The 17900-nt window shown below is 41.6% G+C and overlaps 1 protein-coding gene across 1 annotated transcript in view; it reads right to left on the minus strand.

The window, feature by feature from the left end:
* The window catches only part of ano2b (anoctamin 2b), a 99613-nt gene that overhangs the window by 40493 nt on the left and 41220 nt on the right, over positions 1 to 17900 (minus strand). The window contains exons 9-14 of the mRNA XM_075472622.1: positions 17566 to 17630; positions 14099 to 14233; positions 13369 to 13529; positions 8057 to 8139; positions 7709 to 7795; positions 5216 to 5299 (exon numbers count right to left, since the gene is read on the minus strand). Coding sequence (XP_075328737.1) covers positions 5216 to 5299; positions 7709 to 7795; positions 8057 to 8139; positions 13369 to 13529; positions 14099 to 14233; positions 17566 to 17630 — 615 coding nt within the window. The remainder of the gene's footprint in view (positions 1 to 5215; positions 5300 to 7708; positions 7796 to 8056; positions 8140 to 13368; positions 13530 to 14098; positions 14234 to 17565; positions 17631 to 17900) is intronic.

Consider the following 17900-nt stretch of genomic DNA (forward strand, 5'->3'; position numbering starts at 1 on the left):
ACCAAACAAAACAAGCTAAAAGCTGTTTGCTGCTAAAATTGAAATATTATGTGCTCATGTGTAGACTTAACACCATGTGTTATGACACGTCTGTATTGAATATATCTGAGCATGATTATACTTAACATTAAAGAAACATCTCCCACTTCTGACGTGTCTAATAATAGCAGAAAAAAGTGCTTTCCTGTAAAAAGAGTCTATCATTCTACGTTGCCATAGTCTAAAAATGAATGTCCTCTAAGAAAGAATGTTCAGCAACAGTTAGTAACTACATATCACTTTTATCCCTCTTGAACATAAAGCATCATAACAGGTCCAGCTATATGTTTCTCATATGCCTGACATACCTTTTAGGCACACGCCCAAATTTCACAAAACATTCTAAGACTTAAACACACACACATTTACACAGGTTGACAAATCTGTGGGACTGGTATACTGAAAGACAAAAAGACCTTCAGAGTGAAAGCGTGTGTGTGTGTGTGTGTGTGTGCAGTTGTTGGGGACAGCCATCAGTGGGGGAGGTAGTAAATGGGTCAGGTGTTATATTTGGCTTGTAGAGTCCACTGAGGGAAGCCCGACAAAGCTGTTGTGACAGAGACCCAGTCACAATTTTTATTGAGTGAGACATTTTAATATTGTATGACAAATATTAGCTCATGTTGAATTTGATGACAGCAACATGTCTAAAAAAAAATGTTGGCACAGGGCCTTGTTTACCACTATTTAGCATTCCATCTTCCTTTACCGACAGTCTGCAAACATCTGGGAACTAAGGAGACCAGCTGCTGGACCTCAGGTAACCCAGACTCTTCTATTACAAAGCCATGCTGTTGTAATAGACAAAGCATCTGGTATATCCTTATTTTGCTGAAATATGCAAGGCATTTCGTGAAATTGACGTAATCTGGATGGGAACACATTTTCCATTTTAAAATGAGGTCTGGGCCAGAAAACACGGCAGCTTTTCTGGAATATGTTCACATATTGGCTTCTTCTTTGGATGATAGAGCTTTAACCTTTATTTGTGGATGGAAAGGTGATCTGGGCCCATGCATTGATTTTAAGACAGAATCTTGCCTGTTTTTAAAGCAGGCCCCTCACTGTAATGTCCATCACCCTACAAAGATGTCTGCAGATTCTATTAATCTTTTGATAATATCATGTACTATAGATAGAATATTCAAAGTCTTTAGAACTTATATTGAGGAACATTATAAATTGCTCTACAATTTGTGCTGAACCTCTGCCCATCTTTACTACTGAGAGACTCTGCCTCTCTCAGGTGCTCTTTTACCCAATCCTGTTACTGATCTGTGGCCAATTAACCTAAGAAGTTGCAACACATTCCTCCAGCTTTTTCTTTTTCGTACTACTTACTTTTGTGTCTCATCCTAACGTTTCTGAGATGTGTCGCTACCATTAAATTCAAGATGAGCTAATCATTTTCATGACGTTGAAAAATCTCTCTCTTTCAGCAATTGATATGTTTTCTATGCTCTAATGGGAGTAAAACATTGGTTTATGAGATTTGCAAATCCTTATATATTGTTTTCATTTACATTTTACATAGTGTTTCATTTTTTTAAATTAAAGTTGTGTATCATTTAAATGAATGAATAATAATCAGACACACTAGTCCATGTAGCTACAGTCATATATGTGTTTGGTCTAAAATTACATAGTATCTGCTTCTTATAAGTGGAGCTGAAACTCCTGCCACCACTTCCTCTTCATGTGTGGGAATCTATATGCTATGAAGATGATATGTTTCAGAGGGGCTCCTTTAAGGAATTTATAACACAGACACACATAATCAGAATCGTCCTTGCCATTTAATTTGAGTGTCTTAATTTTAATTGTGAATTATTTATGTCATATGTCTTTACTGTATGAGCTTGTGCTGGACTTCCCTAAGGCAAATATTCGTTCAGTGTTCCTTGTGTCAGTACAGATGTGTCATGGTTCAAAAGATGATTTGAAATGTTTTGACAGTGAACTGTCTTTGACTGCAGATTATATATGGCCTCTCTTAATAAATCTAAAGAAAAGTTGGTACAATATGCAGTGCACTTCAGTCATACTTATTAAAATTAGAAAATAATCTACTGTTCTGAACTTATAGCATATTTCTATGTCTCAGGTAACAAATCCAATGGTTGAAGTGTGTGTGAGTTCTGTGTCACCATAGTGACGGTCACTAATCTTACCCCTGGCTTCCTGCCCAGCATGCATCACTCCCACTCAGCCGCCCTCCCTCTGTTTTTTTCTATTTCTTCACTTCTCTCTCCTCCTCTCTCTGTTGTTTTGAGCCATGTATCTCTTTGTCTCATTTTCTTTGTCTTGTTTTTTGAGCCTTGCTTTAAAAAAGATAAATCTTATTTTGTGGATGAAAAAAAGTTTTCAGTCTTCCAAACATAGATTATGTGCTGCCAAATGTGTAACTTTTTTTGTTGCGACATTGGTGTACAATAGGTCTGTGTTTTTTCTGTGCAATTTAGCCAACCTGAAATCACTTTAGAGTTGCCAAAAAAAATGAGTAAAGTAGCTTCAGCAGATGAGTGAGGGCAATGAAAAAGCAAGTGGAGCTCATTGGGGTTCATATGGCCTAAATCCATAATTTTTTGCTGTTATAGCCTATTTATGAGTGTAATTAAAAACAAAGCTGGGGTGATTTACTTCAGCTGATTAGCTTCATTAGCAAGGCAAGCAAGTACTTTGGTTAATAGCTAGTTTCAGCTTTAGATTAAGTGGTAGGCCTATTCAGGACAGCTGGATTGTGTACACAACATGGGATTAATTAAAATAAACACTAGGTGACATTTTATTATATTGAGTATGGTCAATATAATAAAATGTCACCTAGTGCCATATTGTGGCCAGTTTTAACAGTTTCTAGGAAATATTACAGGTTTTGGATTTGGTCTTTTTAGAGGATGTGTTGATCGTTTCTTTAACTAGTGTTTAAAACTGGTGTGTGTTTGCGTGTGTGTGTGTGTGTGTGTGTGTGTGTGTGTGTGTGTGTGTGTGTGTGTGTGTGTGTGAATATGTAAATATATTTTTTAAGTTTTCCTCCTAATCCTGGACATATCTCACACTCACACACATTATCCAAAAGAGGAAAGCCACAAGGACTGTTACATCGCTCATTAGCATCAGCTAGCTGTCAGGTCTGTCTACAAAGTCTTGTTTTAACACGTGCATTGTACCTTTATTTGAGCAAATTAAACAAATAAAACAATCAAAATGTAACTCAAATTGCCAGCAGAATGTCAAAACAAAGTGGAAATAACATTATGTTAAAGACCTCTAAGTCTTGTGTTGCAGACATGTCTACTAATATTAGCATGCTAACTAGCTAGCTACGTCCCATACTCATGTCTTTTACCATTTTGTACCATAAAAGTTAGCTAGTTATTCCATGTAGCATCTAGCCTGTCCTGTTTGCGATAACAAGACAATGTTATTTACTTTCAGACAGTCATGAATTCAAAGGTTTTTTTAATCATAGTGAAGGAAGAGTCTGTGTTAAAGGGACACTATGTAATTTCTTCCCCCATCTAGTGGTGCAATTTTATTTTGCAAAGTTGAATGAATTTGCTCTCTAGCGCCTCACGTTTTCACATGTGCGCTGCAACTTCTTGAACTACGGCAAGCGGAATGTGTCAAGATTCAAGAAGCTATAGCTTCAGACTCAAGGTCCATACAAACAAAAAGAAATCAAGACACACAGTAGGAAAAATACATAGTAGTATCACACATACATACACATAAAAAAGTATGTATGTGTGTTAAGGATTACATAACATATGTGTGTTAAGGATTACATAACACACATACAACAACACTATAAATACAGATGACAAATAACATGTCAGATAACATAACATCTCCTTTGGTGTGCAAGCAATGCAATTAGTCATATTCCGGGAGTTACCGGAAGTGACGTCGACGCAGCGTTAGCATTAGCAGCGTTAGCAATAGGAGCATTAGCAGCGGTAAATAAACTCCCGGTAAACTTACAAACTTTCTAATGCCTCGTTTTGTGAGTTAAGAGCCTATGTATACTACGGTAGAAGTTTGGTAACAATCAATGCATTATTAGTGGGATCATTTACGAGATAAAATCTATTTAGCATTTTTTTATTTTTTTTTTAAACTTTATTAGTAAATCAACAAAATAACAGTTTACAAATGTGAGCATAACGCCAAAAAGAAGATAGCCAGGGGGAGCATAGGAATAATAATAAAAAGAAGAAGATGATGCACTAACAAAAAGAAAGCTAATGAACACAAAGACATATGTGTCAAGGAATAAAATCTATTTAGCATTAGCGGCTGTAATAAGCCATTTGGCGGAAATGACGTCATAATGACGTCATTTCCGCTTGTAGGCCTGGTGGGGAAATCGCGATTCGAAGTGCTTTATGTCCCTCTCGGCACTTTGTCGTTTTTCATAGACCGGAAGGACATGGCAGCCTCCATAGAGCTTACCTGCTCTATGTAGATACAGACAAGTTATTCTTCACTCAGGAGGATAAGTGAGATTTTTGACAGAGATCATTTTACACCAATGAGGACTAACTTATGAATGAATATGTTGATTTGAGCTAATAAATGACTTAATTTATTACATAGTGTCCCTTTAAAACACAAATATGTGTACAACATGATGAAAGTGGCTTCAGTATGTCAGAGATGTGAAGCTGTCACAAAATTATTTGCAACTTTGAAGACTGTCTTGCAAAAGACTGGAGCTGGAGTTCAATCTCAATCAACAAGAAAGCTTGTCTAAGAGGGTTCGAGCTTTCTCTAAGAATAGAGGTGGTCAGACTAAATGTTGACTTTCAGGCTCGTTAGAATTGTACACAATCTGTTTCCCACCGATTGACTTATAGGACTGTGTTTGCTGCTGCGACCATCTGATATCTGCATTTAGGTTCAAAAGAAAAAGAAAACACACTTAAAGTAAAAAAAAAAAAAATCAAATACCTGAGAAGTTGAAACTGTAGCAGCCAGAGGATGGGACAGGAAGAGAAGAACAGATAGATAACTGCCTGCAGGAAAGGAAAAGAGGGGAAAGGAAAGAAAAATGGAAGAGAGGAGCAAGAGGGAAAGGAAAAGGATGTGTCAAGAGGGGAGGATGACAAGAGAAAGAGGAGAAAAAGAAAGCATGCAAAGGAGAGGAGAGGAGAGGAGAGAGGAGGGGTTTTACCGGGATTCCTGCAGCCATGGCAGACAGCAGTTTTTGTCTCCATCTGTCCTTCCCTGTCACTGTCCCGTCCTCCTGCTTCTCTGGCTACAAGACAAAAGGACATGTTTTACAGACAAACACACAGACACACAATATGCCAACAGGGACATGCTGGTAAGCAGCATTCATGTAATTGATATAATCTAGCTATGTTTGCTTCTTCATAATCAAATTTTCACCCACTTTCGGCTTGAAACTTGAAATTCATTTATGTATTCATGTTTCCCTCCAGCAACATTTAATATCTCATGAATTTCATAAGAAAAATGTCTTGTGCGCAGCATCTCAACACACAATGTTTACTTGAAAACCTTTGTGTTTCCTGATCCTAATGCATGGAGCCACTAATCCCCCCTAGGGTATCCTTCAGAGTGACACAGTCAGATTTTTTTTCAGTTAAATTTAGAAGAAGCCCTACAACACAGTCACAGTCACACATATTATAAAGGAAGCACTGAAGCTTCTTTCTTTTTACATTCATGCATTGCCATTATGTCCATGTCATATATCCTAGACAAACTTAGAGCCCACACATATGTCGTCATCTAATGATTTGTGACACGACCGATGAAATATGGACAAATGTCCCTATTACACGTTTTCTTGTGAGTCAGTGCTTTCCCTGTCAGTAGCCAGGGCATCAGTGTAAAAAGTCACCTACTTAATCCTCCCCCTGCAGGAATGGGGGGGTGGTTATTCTTCTTTTTTTTTTTAAACCCAACCGAGCACACATTACTCTAAAACTTGAGAGAGAAAAAAAAAAAAAAAAACCTGTGGGACGACGATGCCATGATCCCATAAGTTCGTGCCTCACTCTGTTGGTGGGCAGGAAGCCATCTGTCACCACTGCAAGTGTGTGTGCGCTGACGGTAATTGACCCAGTTTACACAGTGAATGTAGATCATTCTCTATCATTAGATTATCATGCTAGTGTTTGCTCCACACGTTGAAAACCAAATCATCCAGAAGATCAAGAACTCCAACTTTGAAAACAGATGATATTCTTTCATACTATATATAACTTTATCTTGCTGTAAAGTTAGTGTTTTTTTCCACACAGATTGAATATACAACATAGTATTTTCACGTGGAAAATTAAATGAATTAATTAATACCGATCAGTTTATTTGCTTAGCCAGGCAGCTTTTTCATAGCCTGGCGACGCCATCCTACGTACATCCGCCCAAAGATTTTGGCTCCGCACATAGTCAGGCCCAATCCCCCTACCTCGGTTCGCTCAGTGTTTTGCCAATCAGCAAACAGTTGCGAGTGGTGACGCAGAACTCACGCGCGGAGTCCATGTAATTGTAGTTCAACCGCAGCGGAAATAAACATGGCGACGGAAGAAGATACGCTAGAAGCTATCCATGAAGTTGTCTCAACTCTGGAGAGCATTACACAATTAAAACAAGAGCAAGAGGAATGCCTCGTCAATTTTGTTAGTGGCAAGGATGTCGTAGCTCTCCTTCCAACTGGCTTTGGGAAAAGTTTGATAATGAAAGCGGATGTGGGAAGCGTGATTCGCGAGCTAGAGCCTCGCGAGAGTAAGCATGAACCTCGGCGCATAACTACGTCATTTCTAAACATTACTGATTGGTTAAGGGAACTCCAATGACTATAAGTTGCTGAGTAAGGTCCCACCTTCCATGGGAACGGATTCCTCTTGGGTTTTTCCAGACTGTTTGACGGAGTCAACAGTCGGCTTTCGCCCAGGCTAGCTTTTTCATGATAAATGGGTTGAATCTAACTAGTTCAATTTCTCTTTAAAGTGCCCAACGAGAACTTTTGTTGCAAATTGGTGCCATATAAATTCAAACGATTTGTGGAATTGAATTGAATAAACACATTAAAGTGACAAAGCTTTCTTATCCTTCCGATTATGGAAATTATGCTTTTTAATAAAACCCAAAGGTGAGTCCTCTAACTACTACCCCTACAGGCAGCAAGGGGGAAATACGGCTGTACACTGCGCATTCCACATCAGAGCAAACATCATTCTCAAGTGTTTCATTCAACAAGCCTCAAATACCTTTTAAAATGGAAGGAGGGTGGCTGGATGATGTGATTATGCACATCACTTTCAACCATGAGATGCGAGATTGAAACCCAGACGCAACAATTGTTTTTAAACTTCTGCGTTACATTCAGTCAAAAACATCAACTAACTAAAACACTCTGTCATTTTCTGGTTGGGTTTAAGCAGTACAACAACTTGCTAAGGATTAGAAATCCCAACTTCTTGATTAGGATTAAATAAAAACATGTTTAAGAATGAAATACATTATTTTTACAATGTTGCTCTACCCTAAATAGATGCTAACTTGACACTTCACATGCAATTGTTCTAGCGATCACTTGAGGTCATATATTCTTTGAACGTAGTAATAGTTGTTGCCTGTATGATTGAAGACTAAATGGGGTCGCTCTTGGAAGGACAGTCTCTATCATTCCTACCTCACTCTTTTTCTTCTTTTTCTTATTTTTCTGCTTCCTCTGTTTTTTCTGAAGGAGGATGGTCTCATACCTTGGTCGCGGGTGTTCCTGAGGAAAGAAAAGAGAAAGTGTGGTATGCTTCATCTGTACATTTCCACCTAGTTTGGGAAATACATTCACACAGGACGATTATACAGGTGACCAGATATTACTGGTCATAGTGGGCAAAGCAGGGAATTCTGACTTAAAAAGACAGGATAATAGGAATTTGTAAGTGTGAAATAAAAAAATAACGTCCTTGGAAGGGTTAATAAGTATATCTATATTTATGACTCAGGAGTGAATTCTTTCGGTGACTTAAAGATTTACCTCATCCTCCTCTATGCCTGTCAGGTCCCAGCTGAAACTCAAACTTATCTGTCGTCGCTTCCAGTGCTCCAGGAACAGCACAGCTACGCAATCGCACAAACACAAAAAAAAAGATAACAAGTCAATGTAAGCTTTAATGATAATCAGCACCATATTGATAAAAATACAGTTGATTGTGCGGCCACCATAGATTTGATTAGTTTTTCCAGGACATCCCACAGAGGCCCAGAATTACTGAAATCTTTGAACTCTCAAACCATCACTGAATTATATTTGCCATGTGATAAGGTCAATTTTATTGCTGAAATCAGGGGATTATCCTGTTGGTTATAATGTATAGGGTGGTGATGTGTCAAAATGGAAAATTTTCCCCTGAGCATCATACTACCTCTGCAAGCGTTCTACCCTTGCTTTGTCTTGCTGCTGTCTCCATGTGTTTTCAAAGAAAGTGACTCGAAAGATCAGGCCACTGTCTTACATAGTGCCTACTATTGACACTTAAAGTGGTATTCAGGATATAGAATTGTTATCAAGATCCTTCTGTAGCCACACAGTCCCATAGCTGCAATGCATTGTGTGTTTTGATACCTTTAACCTGCACTTGGTTGTCATCAGTTTGTGCTACACTAGCTCCTCTATAAGTTGAGACTATGCAGAACAACTTTCAATCCTCATATACATCCATATAACTTGGGTTCCCATATTGTTTTCCTGTTTACTGGTTGTCCTTTGTCATAGCACTTCAGGCAAATACTCGCAACTGCATGATAAGAACACACCGTGAGACCTGTTGCATTAGATTTGATCTGAATCTTTGTCTAGCTTATGACGAAGTTGTTTAGAAGATTTTTGCTTGACCATTTTTCCTGTCATTTCTTGATAATAACATATTCTAATGATGAATGGAACACACTTAAGTCGCTTTGGATAACAGCGTCTGCAAAATGACCGTACTGTACTGTAATATAATGGGCTCATCACCCGTGGGAGGGGCCATGGGGGTCAGGTGCTTTGTGAGCTGGGCGGCAGCCGAAGGCAGAGACCATGGCGGTCTGATCCTTGGCTACTGAAGCTGGCTCTTGGGACGTGGAACGTCACCTCTCTGCTGGGGAAGGAGCCTGAGCTGGTACGCGAGGCTGAGCGGTTCCGGCTAGATATAGTCGGACTCACCTCGACGCATGGCTTGGGCTCCGGAACCAGCCTCCTCGAAAGGGGTTGGACTCTCTTCCACTCTGGAGTTGCCTGCGGTGAGAGGCGTAGAGGGCATACTTATTGCCCCCCGGCTGTGCGCCTGTATATTGGAGTTTACCCCGGTAGACGAGAGGGTAGCCTCCCTCCGCCTTAGGGTGGGGGGACGGGTCGTGACTGTTGTTTGTGCTTATGCACCGAACGGCAGTTCAGAGTACCCACCCTTTTTGGAGTCCCTGGAGGAGGCCTTCCGATGAGGAAGCAGAGTTGGGGAGCTCGGACTTGGGGCCTCCCATTTCTGGGGCTTAGGTTGCCGAGGTGGTCAAAAAACTCCTCTGTGGCAAGGCCCCGGGGGTGGATGAGGTCCGTCCTGAGTTCCTCAAGGCTCTGGATGTTGTGGGGCTGTCTTGGTTGACACGCCTCTGCAGCATCGCGTGGACATCGGGGGCAGTGCCTCTGGACTGGCAGATCGGGGTGGTGGTCCCCCTCTTTAAAAAGGGGGACCGGAGGGTGTGTTCCAACTATAGGGGGATCACACTCCTCAGCCTCCCTGGCAAGGTCTATTCGGGGGTACTGGAGAGGAGGATCCGCCAGATAGTCGAATCTCGGATTCAGGAGGTGCAGTGTGGTTTTCGTCCTGGCCGTGGAACAGTGGACCAGCTCTATACCGTCCGCAGGATCCTGGAGGGTGCATGGGAGTTCGCCCAACCGGTCTACATGTGTTTTTTGGACTTGGAGAAGGCGTTTGACCGTGTCCCTCGGGGACTCTTGTGGGGGGTGCTCCGGGAGTATGGAGTGCCAGAATCCTTGATATGGGCTGTTCGGTCTCTCTATGACCGGTGTCAGAGTTTGGTCCGCATTGCCGGCAGTAAGTCGGACATGTTTCCTGTGAGGGTTGGACTCCGTCAGGGCTGCCCTTTGTCACCGATTCTGTTCATAATTTTTAGGCGCAGAATTTCTAGGCGCAGCCAGGGCGTTGAGGGGGTCCGGTTTGGCGACCTCAGAATCGGGTCTCTGCTTTTTGCGGACGATGTGGTTCTGTTGGCGTCCTCAGGCCGTGACCTTCAGCTCTCACTGGAGCGGTTCGCAGCCGAGTGTGAAGCGGCTGGGATGAGAATCAGCACCTCCAAATCCGAGACCATGGTCTTCGGCCGGAAAAGGGTGGAATGCTCTCTCCGGGTCGGGAATGAGATCCTTCCCCAAGTGGAGGAGTTCAAGTATCTCGGGGTCTTGTTCACGAGTGAGGGACGAATGGAGCAGGAGATTGACAGGCGGATCGGTGCGGCGTCTGCAGTGATGCGGGCTCTGCACCGGCCCGTCGTGGTGAAGAAGGAGCTGAGCCAGAAGGCGAAGCTCTCGATTTACCGAAAGAACGAGATCGCGAATACAAGCGGCCGAAATGAGTTTCCTCCGCAGGGTGTCCGGGCTCTCCCTTAGAGATAGGGTGAGAAGCTCGGTCATCTGGGAGGGGCTCGGAGTAGAACCGCTGCTCCTCCGCATCGAGAGGAGTCAGATGAGGTGGCTCGGGCATCTGGTTAGGATGCCTCCTGGACGCCTCCCCGGTGAGGTGTTCTGGGCCCGTCCCACTGGGAGGAGGCCCCGGGGAAGACCAAGGACACGTTGGAGAGACTATGTCTCTCGGCTGGCCTGGAAACGCCTCGGGGTCCCCCCAGAAGAGCTGGAGGAAGTGGCCGGGGACAGGGACGTCTGGGTCTCTTTGCTCAAGCTGCTGCCCCCGCGACCCGATCCCCGGACAAGCGGCAGATAATGGATGGATGGATGGATGGATGGTAATGTAATGTAATGAATTGACTGCCAAACTAGTTTTCATTTAAGAAATTAGTGCTGGGCGGTATGACCAAAAATACATTTCACGGTTTCATGGTATATCACGGTATTTTTTTTTTCATGCATAATTAGGTGCTCACAGCATTTTCTACAGATTGAGAACAGAATTTAAAATTAAAATTTCTCAAAATAATTCCTTCGTTAATAATTGGTCACACAGAACTTTATTGTATTAATATTCACATCTTCATTGTAAACAAATTATTAACATAGCTAATTACACTGGTCGGACTGTTCAGCTCTGTTTCAGACTGATACCTCCGGTTCAGGCTGCTCCTCATCCTCAACACGCACGTCTCTTTTTCAATCGCGGAAAATATTTTCTATACTCATCTGGATTGAAGCAGCAAACATTCAGTGTAAGAGTTTAAAAAACCTACTTTATTTGATTCACAGCTGCTAGTGTTTAGACCTCGACAACCCAACTTCATTTTATATTTAAATTTTTTTTACGGCAAACTTGCGACTAGTTAACTTTATAAAGAAGGCGTGATCGCTTGTTTGCTATGGTTCGGGTTGGGTCGGGACAACATTGTATTAAAAATATGAAATATTTTTATAGGACTTTTTAATGGGAGCTAATCTAACGCGACGCTGAAGCTAGCAATGCTTCCACGCTTCCAGGGATGATCTCGCTGATGGAGACACACGCGATGTGCACGGAGGGGAGGGGCTGTGTGTGTGTGTGTAGGCTATGTGAGAGAGATGCGTGACTGACAGAGAGATGGAGGGAGAGCAGGGAAAGGAAATGCAGCTTAACGAATACGAGTATTTTTTAAATAGCATTAAAAATAATAATAATAACGAAACGCAATATGTGGCGGCCGGTGTTTAATCTGTGGCGCACCGCCACAAATTAGTCTATGTGTGGGAAACACTGCTATCCACCTTCCCCTTCGCGTAATGCAAGTGCTTATTACCACCTCGCACCCATAGACAGTAAACATGCGTGTTTAGAAGAGCAACACTGAAAACGGTCCCGTCTCAAACAATGTCGCACGACGCAGCGTTCCCCCCGTTGTGTAATCAAATACACCGGTATGGCGGTATATTAAAAATTCATATCATAACGAAATTATAAACCGGTATTCGGTGTGAACCGGTATACCGCCCAGCACTATAAGAAATCTAGTCAAATCAACTGACAATGTTTAAATATGTTACATCAGAACAAAATAACTGTTTCAGTTGTGAATATATGTGAAGAAATAGAGATGTAATGGCTTTCTAACCAGACAATGCAATCACACGCTATGTTGTTATCCAAACTGCTGCGTTCACAGCCATGCAGTTAGGAGCAAATGAGCTTCAACATTTTCCTCCACCAAACAGACTATGTTCTCCAACTGAAAAGTTTCCCACAAAGAGAGGCATAATACCAGAGTCAGTATTCCCCCAGTTTTTATAAGGTAGAGAATTCTACAAGCAGGTTAAAGTGCTCTACATTTTGGATCGACCCGTTAAAATGATATACAGCTGCTCTGGAGTCCCACCTGGTGGTCTGATTGGGTCAAATAATGAACAGGTGAACTGATGCAACATAGTTGTGAACAGGCATCTATCTATCTGCTTTGCTGCGGTCAAATTTAAAAATGGTGTATATTTAAAAAAGAAAAAAACATATGATATGCAAATGATAACATTAGGTTTCTATTTAACTTCTAACCAGGAATTCATCTTTTCTTGGAAACAGGTGTATACCCGTTTATACCAAAAATGCTGTTCTTTTTTTTTTCTTCTATGTTTTCTACAAATATCTTAAATAGACTATTTGGTTTCAGAAGACAACAGAAAAATTTCATAAAACATAGCATCCTAGAGTGAACACCATTATTTGGTCATATCACTCCTTCCTACATTTAGGGTGCAGCAGCCTCTCACTGAAGGAGTTGTATGTTGCTGTTACGGTATCATGCATGGATTGAGAGACATTGTCCAGCAGTGACAATAGAGTAGCTTGGCTAGCATCCTCCTGTTTCCCACCACCTACTATGGGTCGAAGGGGCATCTCAGAACATATCTGACCTTCTTGATCATTATTTTGAGTCGTATCTTATGGATTAATAGAATGTTTATCAATTCTATACATACATGTTTGAGTTTAAATAATCAGTGTATTTTCTGAGTATGTTAACTTTTAATGCTGTGTTGTTTTAGCATGTTGCTCTAAGCATTTGTTGAGGGAGGTCATATGATATTAACAACCAGCTTCCCATTCAGCCCACCTGTTCAGTCCCTCTCACTTATAAACACACACTGCAAACAAAGAACCTCACCCCACAGAGACATGAATATGGCAAAGAAGACAGTGGCAGGGTTATCGAAGAGGTGTGAAGCTCTGGCGGTGCTGCAAGCAGTGCTGAGATGCCAGAAGTCGCAGGCCCCATCACACAGAGGACACATGGTGAAATTGAGATGTTCATCGCACATCTCCAGACTGAGGAGGGGAGACAAGAAAAACTTAAGTCACAGGGCGTTAGATGTTACCGATATTAATTGTACATGACATGCAGCTTTGCAAGGTTGGGATTTCTCAGCAAAAAGGCTCAGTGATGCTCACGTTACATTTAATCATAAGGAATGAATGGAACTCAACACATAACTATTATGCAAGCTTTTGTACTTTGACCCTATTCATAGTCAGTGTAGGCTGAGTTCATGACACTCACACACACGCTGCCAGCGGTACCTTCTGTGTACCTCCCACACAACCGTGACTAGAGCCAGCTACAGCAGGTATCTGGGCAATCCCTGTCTAGTGTGTGTATGTGGGCGTGCGTGTGCGTGGGTGTGCGTGTGCGTGTGGTGTATGAGCATGTGTACACCAAAATGGAGGTGGAAAGAAACCCTAATTTTCTGCATTCTGGTGAGTAATTCATGGAGACTCTCTGTGTCCAATCCATATCCATGTTTTATCTAATCTGAACGGTGGGATTTTAAAATGAATGTCTTCCACAAATAAATCTACAGTAGCACATTTTGAGTGTCGTTTTCTGTTGTGTATACCTTGGTATATTAGTATCCACTGTCGCCACCCCGTAGCAGAACACAATGATGCCCACTATGGAGGCCGGTATGAGCAGCTGAGTGTAAACGCCAAGCCATGCAAAGTAGAGGCCAATTTTCTCGCCAAAGTACTTCCTGTGGGGAGCAGGTCAGGCATTAGGATGTGACAGTGACAAATTATGGTCACACAACGTAGATCGAAGAATCAACCCACATCTGTTTTGTGCACTGTGTTAGGTATAAAGTAAGAAGAAAGTTAATACAATATTCATTGCTTTAATTTATCACGCTGAGCCTCTACGATACTTTTTATAAAATTATTTGTGTACACATTCAGGCTCTGACAGATCTAAGTTCATTTTGGGGTTTTTTGTCTAACGAAAAGCAGTCAGTACACATAACCCAGCTCTCCATTCACCTGCAAAATAAATGTGAAGCTATCTGAGGCTGCAAAAAGGAAATAGTAATTAAACATGTCTCCATTAACTGGTTTCCTGACAGAGGGTAGTCTTATAGGGTGCTGTATGTTGCTAGCGGTTGTTATTCAGTAGCGGAAGCAGTTGTGTCAACTAAAAACAAACCTTGTGGACATCCATGAGAGAAAGCAGGAATAAATAAATAGCTATATTCATTTGTAGTGCTCGAGGGAGGCAGTCCATAAACTAGCACCAATGCAACGCTGATGTCATAGTGGAGTTATTAGTTATTAGCAAAATTGAAGCAAACTCTTGTATTTTCACAGAAAACATGCGCTAAGTTCCATCAACTGGTTTGAGGTGAATAAATTAGGCTGTATAATTCTCTCAGAAGGTGGTTGTGTACGCTGTGTTGTACATAGCTGCAATAAAAAGAGGCGCAGTCTCTGTTTATTACTGGACACAAAGCTTTAAGGAAAAAGACAAACAAAAACACTATTTATGGGCACGCAGGAAAGAAAAATGAGGAGAAGTCTTCAGGAATTATTTTCAACAGCCTGGCTACACTGCATATTCTCCAGAAGCAGAGGCAGTAGATTTGATTATGCGACCAGTCATATGAGTACTATCTTTGGTATGTCTGAACTGATACGCATGAGGTGTTTCCATCTCGTCGAGTGCCACAATTGTTTAAAAAAAGAAAGAAAGGCAAATACCATCTCAAGCGAACTCAAGAAACCCTGAGGGAAATTATATTGATACAGTATAAACCGTTGTTTCTGTAGCTTGCCCAACAACTTAGCTGATGATGTCACACACAGGTAACACAGGTGAACTCTCTCAATAGACATCATGGACAGAAACTCACAGCCAACAGTTCAATATCTGGGGTGCAGAGACACTCTTTCTCAGTGGCATGTTCAGGATTACACCATCTGTTGTTATCATTGTCAGCCGTCCAAGATTGTCCATTTTATCTGCCTGCGATCTAACACTCCCCATGATGATCAAAGGAAGAAATAGTTTAAACCTTCATCCTCCATTCTCTTCATTTTGTTCCTGCTCTGCTTATACAATATCTTATTTTGGCCAGTCTGGATTTGCGGTCTAATTCCAGGCATTACTTAGGTTTTGGAAAGCTCAATCAGATGTTCCAACATGCAAGTTTTCCCACTGCCATGGTTATGCATCATAACAGAAGTAAAAAATTGAGTTACCAACAGAAATCACGATTGAAATAAGTCTCATTTTCACAGTGGACTTCATTCTCAGAGGAACAATACAAGAGGTACTCTTCACTTGTCATTTTAAAAGACAGAACCTGATCTTCCATCCATCCATCCATCCATTTTCTATACCCACTTAATCGACTTTAAGGTGGCAGGGGGGCTGGAGCCTATCTCAACTGTCATTGGGCGAGAGGCAGGGTACACCCTGGACCGGTCGCCAGTCCATCACAGGGCCACACAGAGACAAAGAAGACAACGATGCACGCTGAAGCTGATCTTTTCCTGTCTAATAAAATAAAAGTAAGCTAGAATGCTAGCTTGCATATAGTTGCCAGCGAGATCATTTGATCTCCACGAAGCTAGAATAATTTTGCGACCGTATAAAGTAGTCAAGTTTTTTGCTGTTCAGGATGGAGAATTTTTACAGGACATCAAGTTCACAAGTTGCGTCCTGATCACTTATGGATTCGCCAACATCCAACCTGGCGGACCAGGGTACAGCTAGTACATTTCCAACAAATAATGATAAAAAAAAAAACTCTTTCTGTAAGTAACAGAAGCAGTTGGTATACAAAAGAAGAAGCTGGTCACAACACAGAATAACCACAAGGGATAGAGTGCATCTCATTTGTAATCACAAAAAAAAAGTGTACAGCATGTACACAATATGCAGGTCTGTAAAGCTGTCCAATTTTCTTGGCATGCTACCAGTTTGCCACCAGCTAAACTATTAGTAAGTTGTTTTGGTCCATGATATAATAGGTCAACAAAAAGTCTAATGCTAACAACCTGAAAGGGGGCATATCATCACATATCGTAGTGCAGTTGTACATTAGTAGTACATACTCAATAAATCGATTTTCCTCATTTGCTTGTATGCTGGGATAATGATAGTTGTCAAATTATATGGCCATGTCAATATACACCATTTAAGACATACTTAAAGGTAGGGTAGGGGATCTTTTTCTGGAACATTTTTTTACATATTGCTTGAAATACTCTTCACACCCCCATTGCAACCAATTAATTAAAAGTTTTGACACAAATATGAAAAGTTTTAGTGGCCTCTAGAACGTACAATCTAGGAAAAACAGTATCCAATCATTGTGAACGGTCCGTTCACAATGATTGGATTTTGATGCCGTCTGTCAAACTGCAATCTGCTCCTCCCTCCCCCTCCTTCCCCCTGTGCGCATACCCTGCTCCGTGAACGAATTACGCGTCCAGAAGCTTGGCAGGAAGCTAAACTAGAGCCAGCTTGGCTAGCACCTAGCATTATTAAACGTATAGTTATCATATACAAAATACTAAATACGGCAACGATCGATGCTTGCTGTCAGAACAGCGCTCGTGCACCTTCGTGCTCGTGCGCGTTCATGTACTCTAGAGGCGTGCCTTCGGGGGAAAAGTGAAGAAAAGGGTTGGGACTTTTGACCTGTGTATTTTCAAAATGCAGCTTTTCTGGACTCAAAATCCAGGATCTCCTACCCTACCTTTAACGATATATGTAAACATACTGAATGTTTGCAGGGATACGATTGCATGTGGACAGGAGGAGCGGCCAGGAATCAAAATGCCATTCTTCAAATTAGTAGAAGATCCACTCTACCAAAGAAACTTAAAAACTACCGAAGTCTCACATCAGGGATTGGGGATTTCCTCACTCTTACATGTTAGCTGGGCTAGAAAGGAATCAGTCACATGGATGATACAGGAATTGGATGTAATTAATGAAAGCTAGGCATGTGATCACATTAATCATGAAAGACACCCTACAACTAATTCTAATAGAGCTATGTTTTGTTCATTTTAGTCACATTACCTTACGAGATCAATGGGCTGGAACTTGTAGAAGGCTGAGTATCTGGCCCACTCTTCGTACAGAACCTGACAGCACATGGATAGAGAAAAAGATTCAGTGTCAGTGTGGGTGTATGTTGTCCTGTTGTAAGTTGAAAATGATTCTCGGAGGCACAGCTGATCTGGGGGCAGAAAGACTCTGATTGGTCGGATTAAACCTCGGTGGACAAAGCCATAGAGCTGCAGTGTAAGTTACTTTATCCAGAACAAGTAAGCACAGTAAGAGAAGAGGAAGACAGCCTGATGAAACAAGGTGCAGCCCATTAGATCATGACTGCATGAATGTGAGTAAAGGGA

Source organism: Odontesthes bonariensis, chromosome 8 (genome assembly GCF_027942865.1).
Source record: "Odontesthes bonariensis isolate fOdoBon6 chromosome 8, fOdoBon6.hap1, whole genome shotgun sequence".
Classification (NCBI taxonomy): Eukaryota; Metazoa; Chordata; class Actinopteri; order Atheriniformes; family Atherinopsidae; genus Odontesthes; species Odontesthes bonariensis.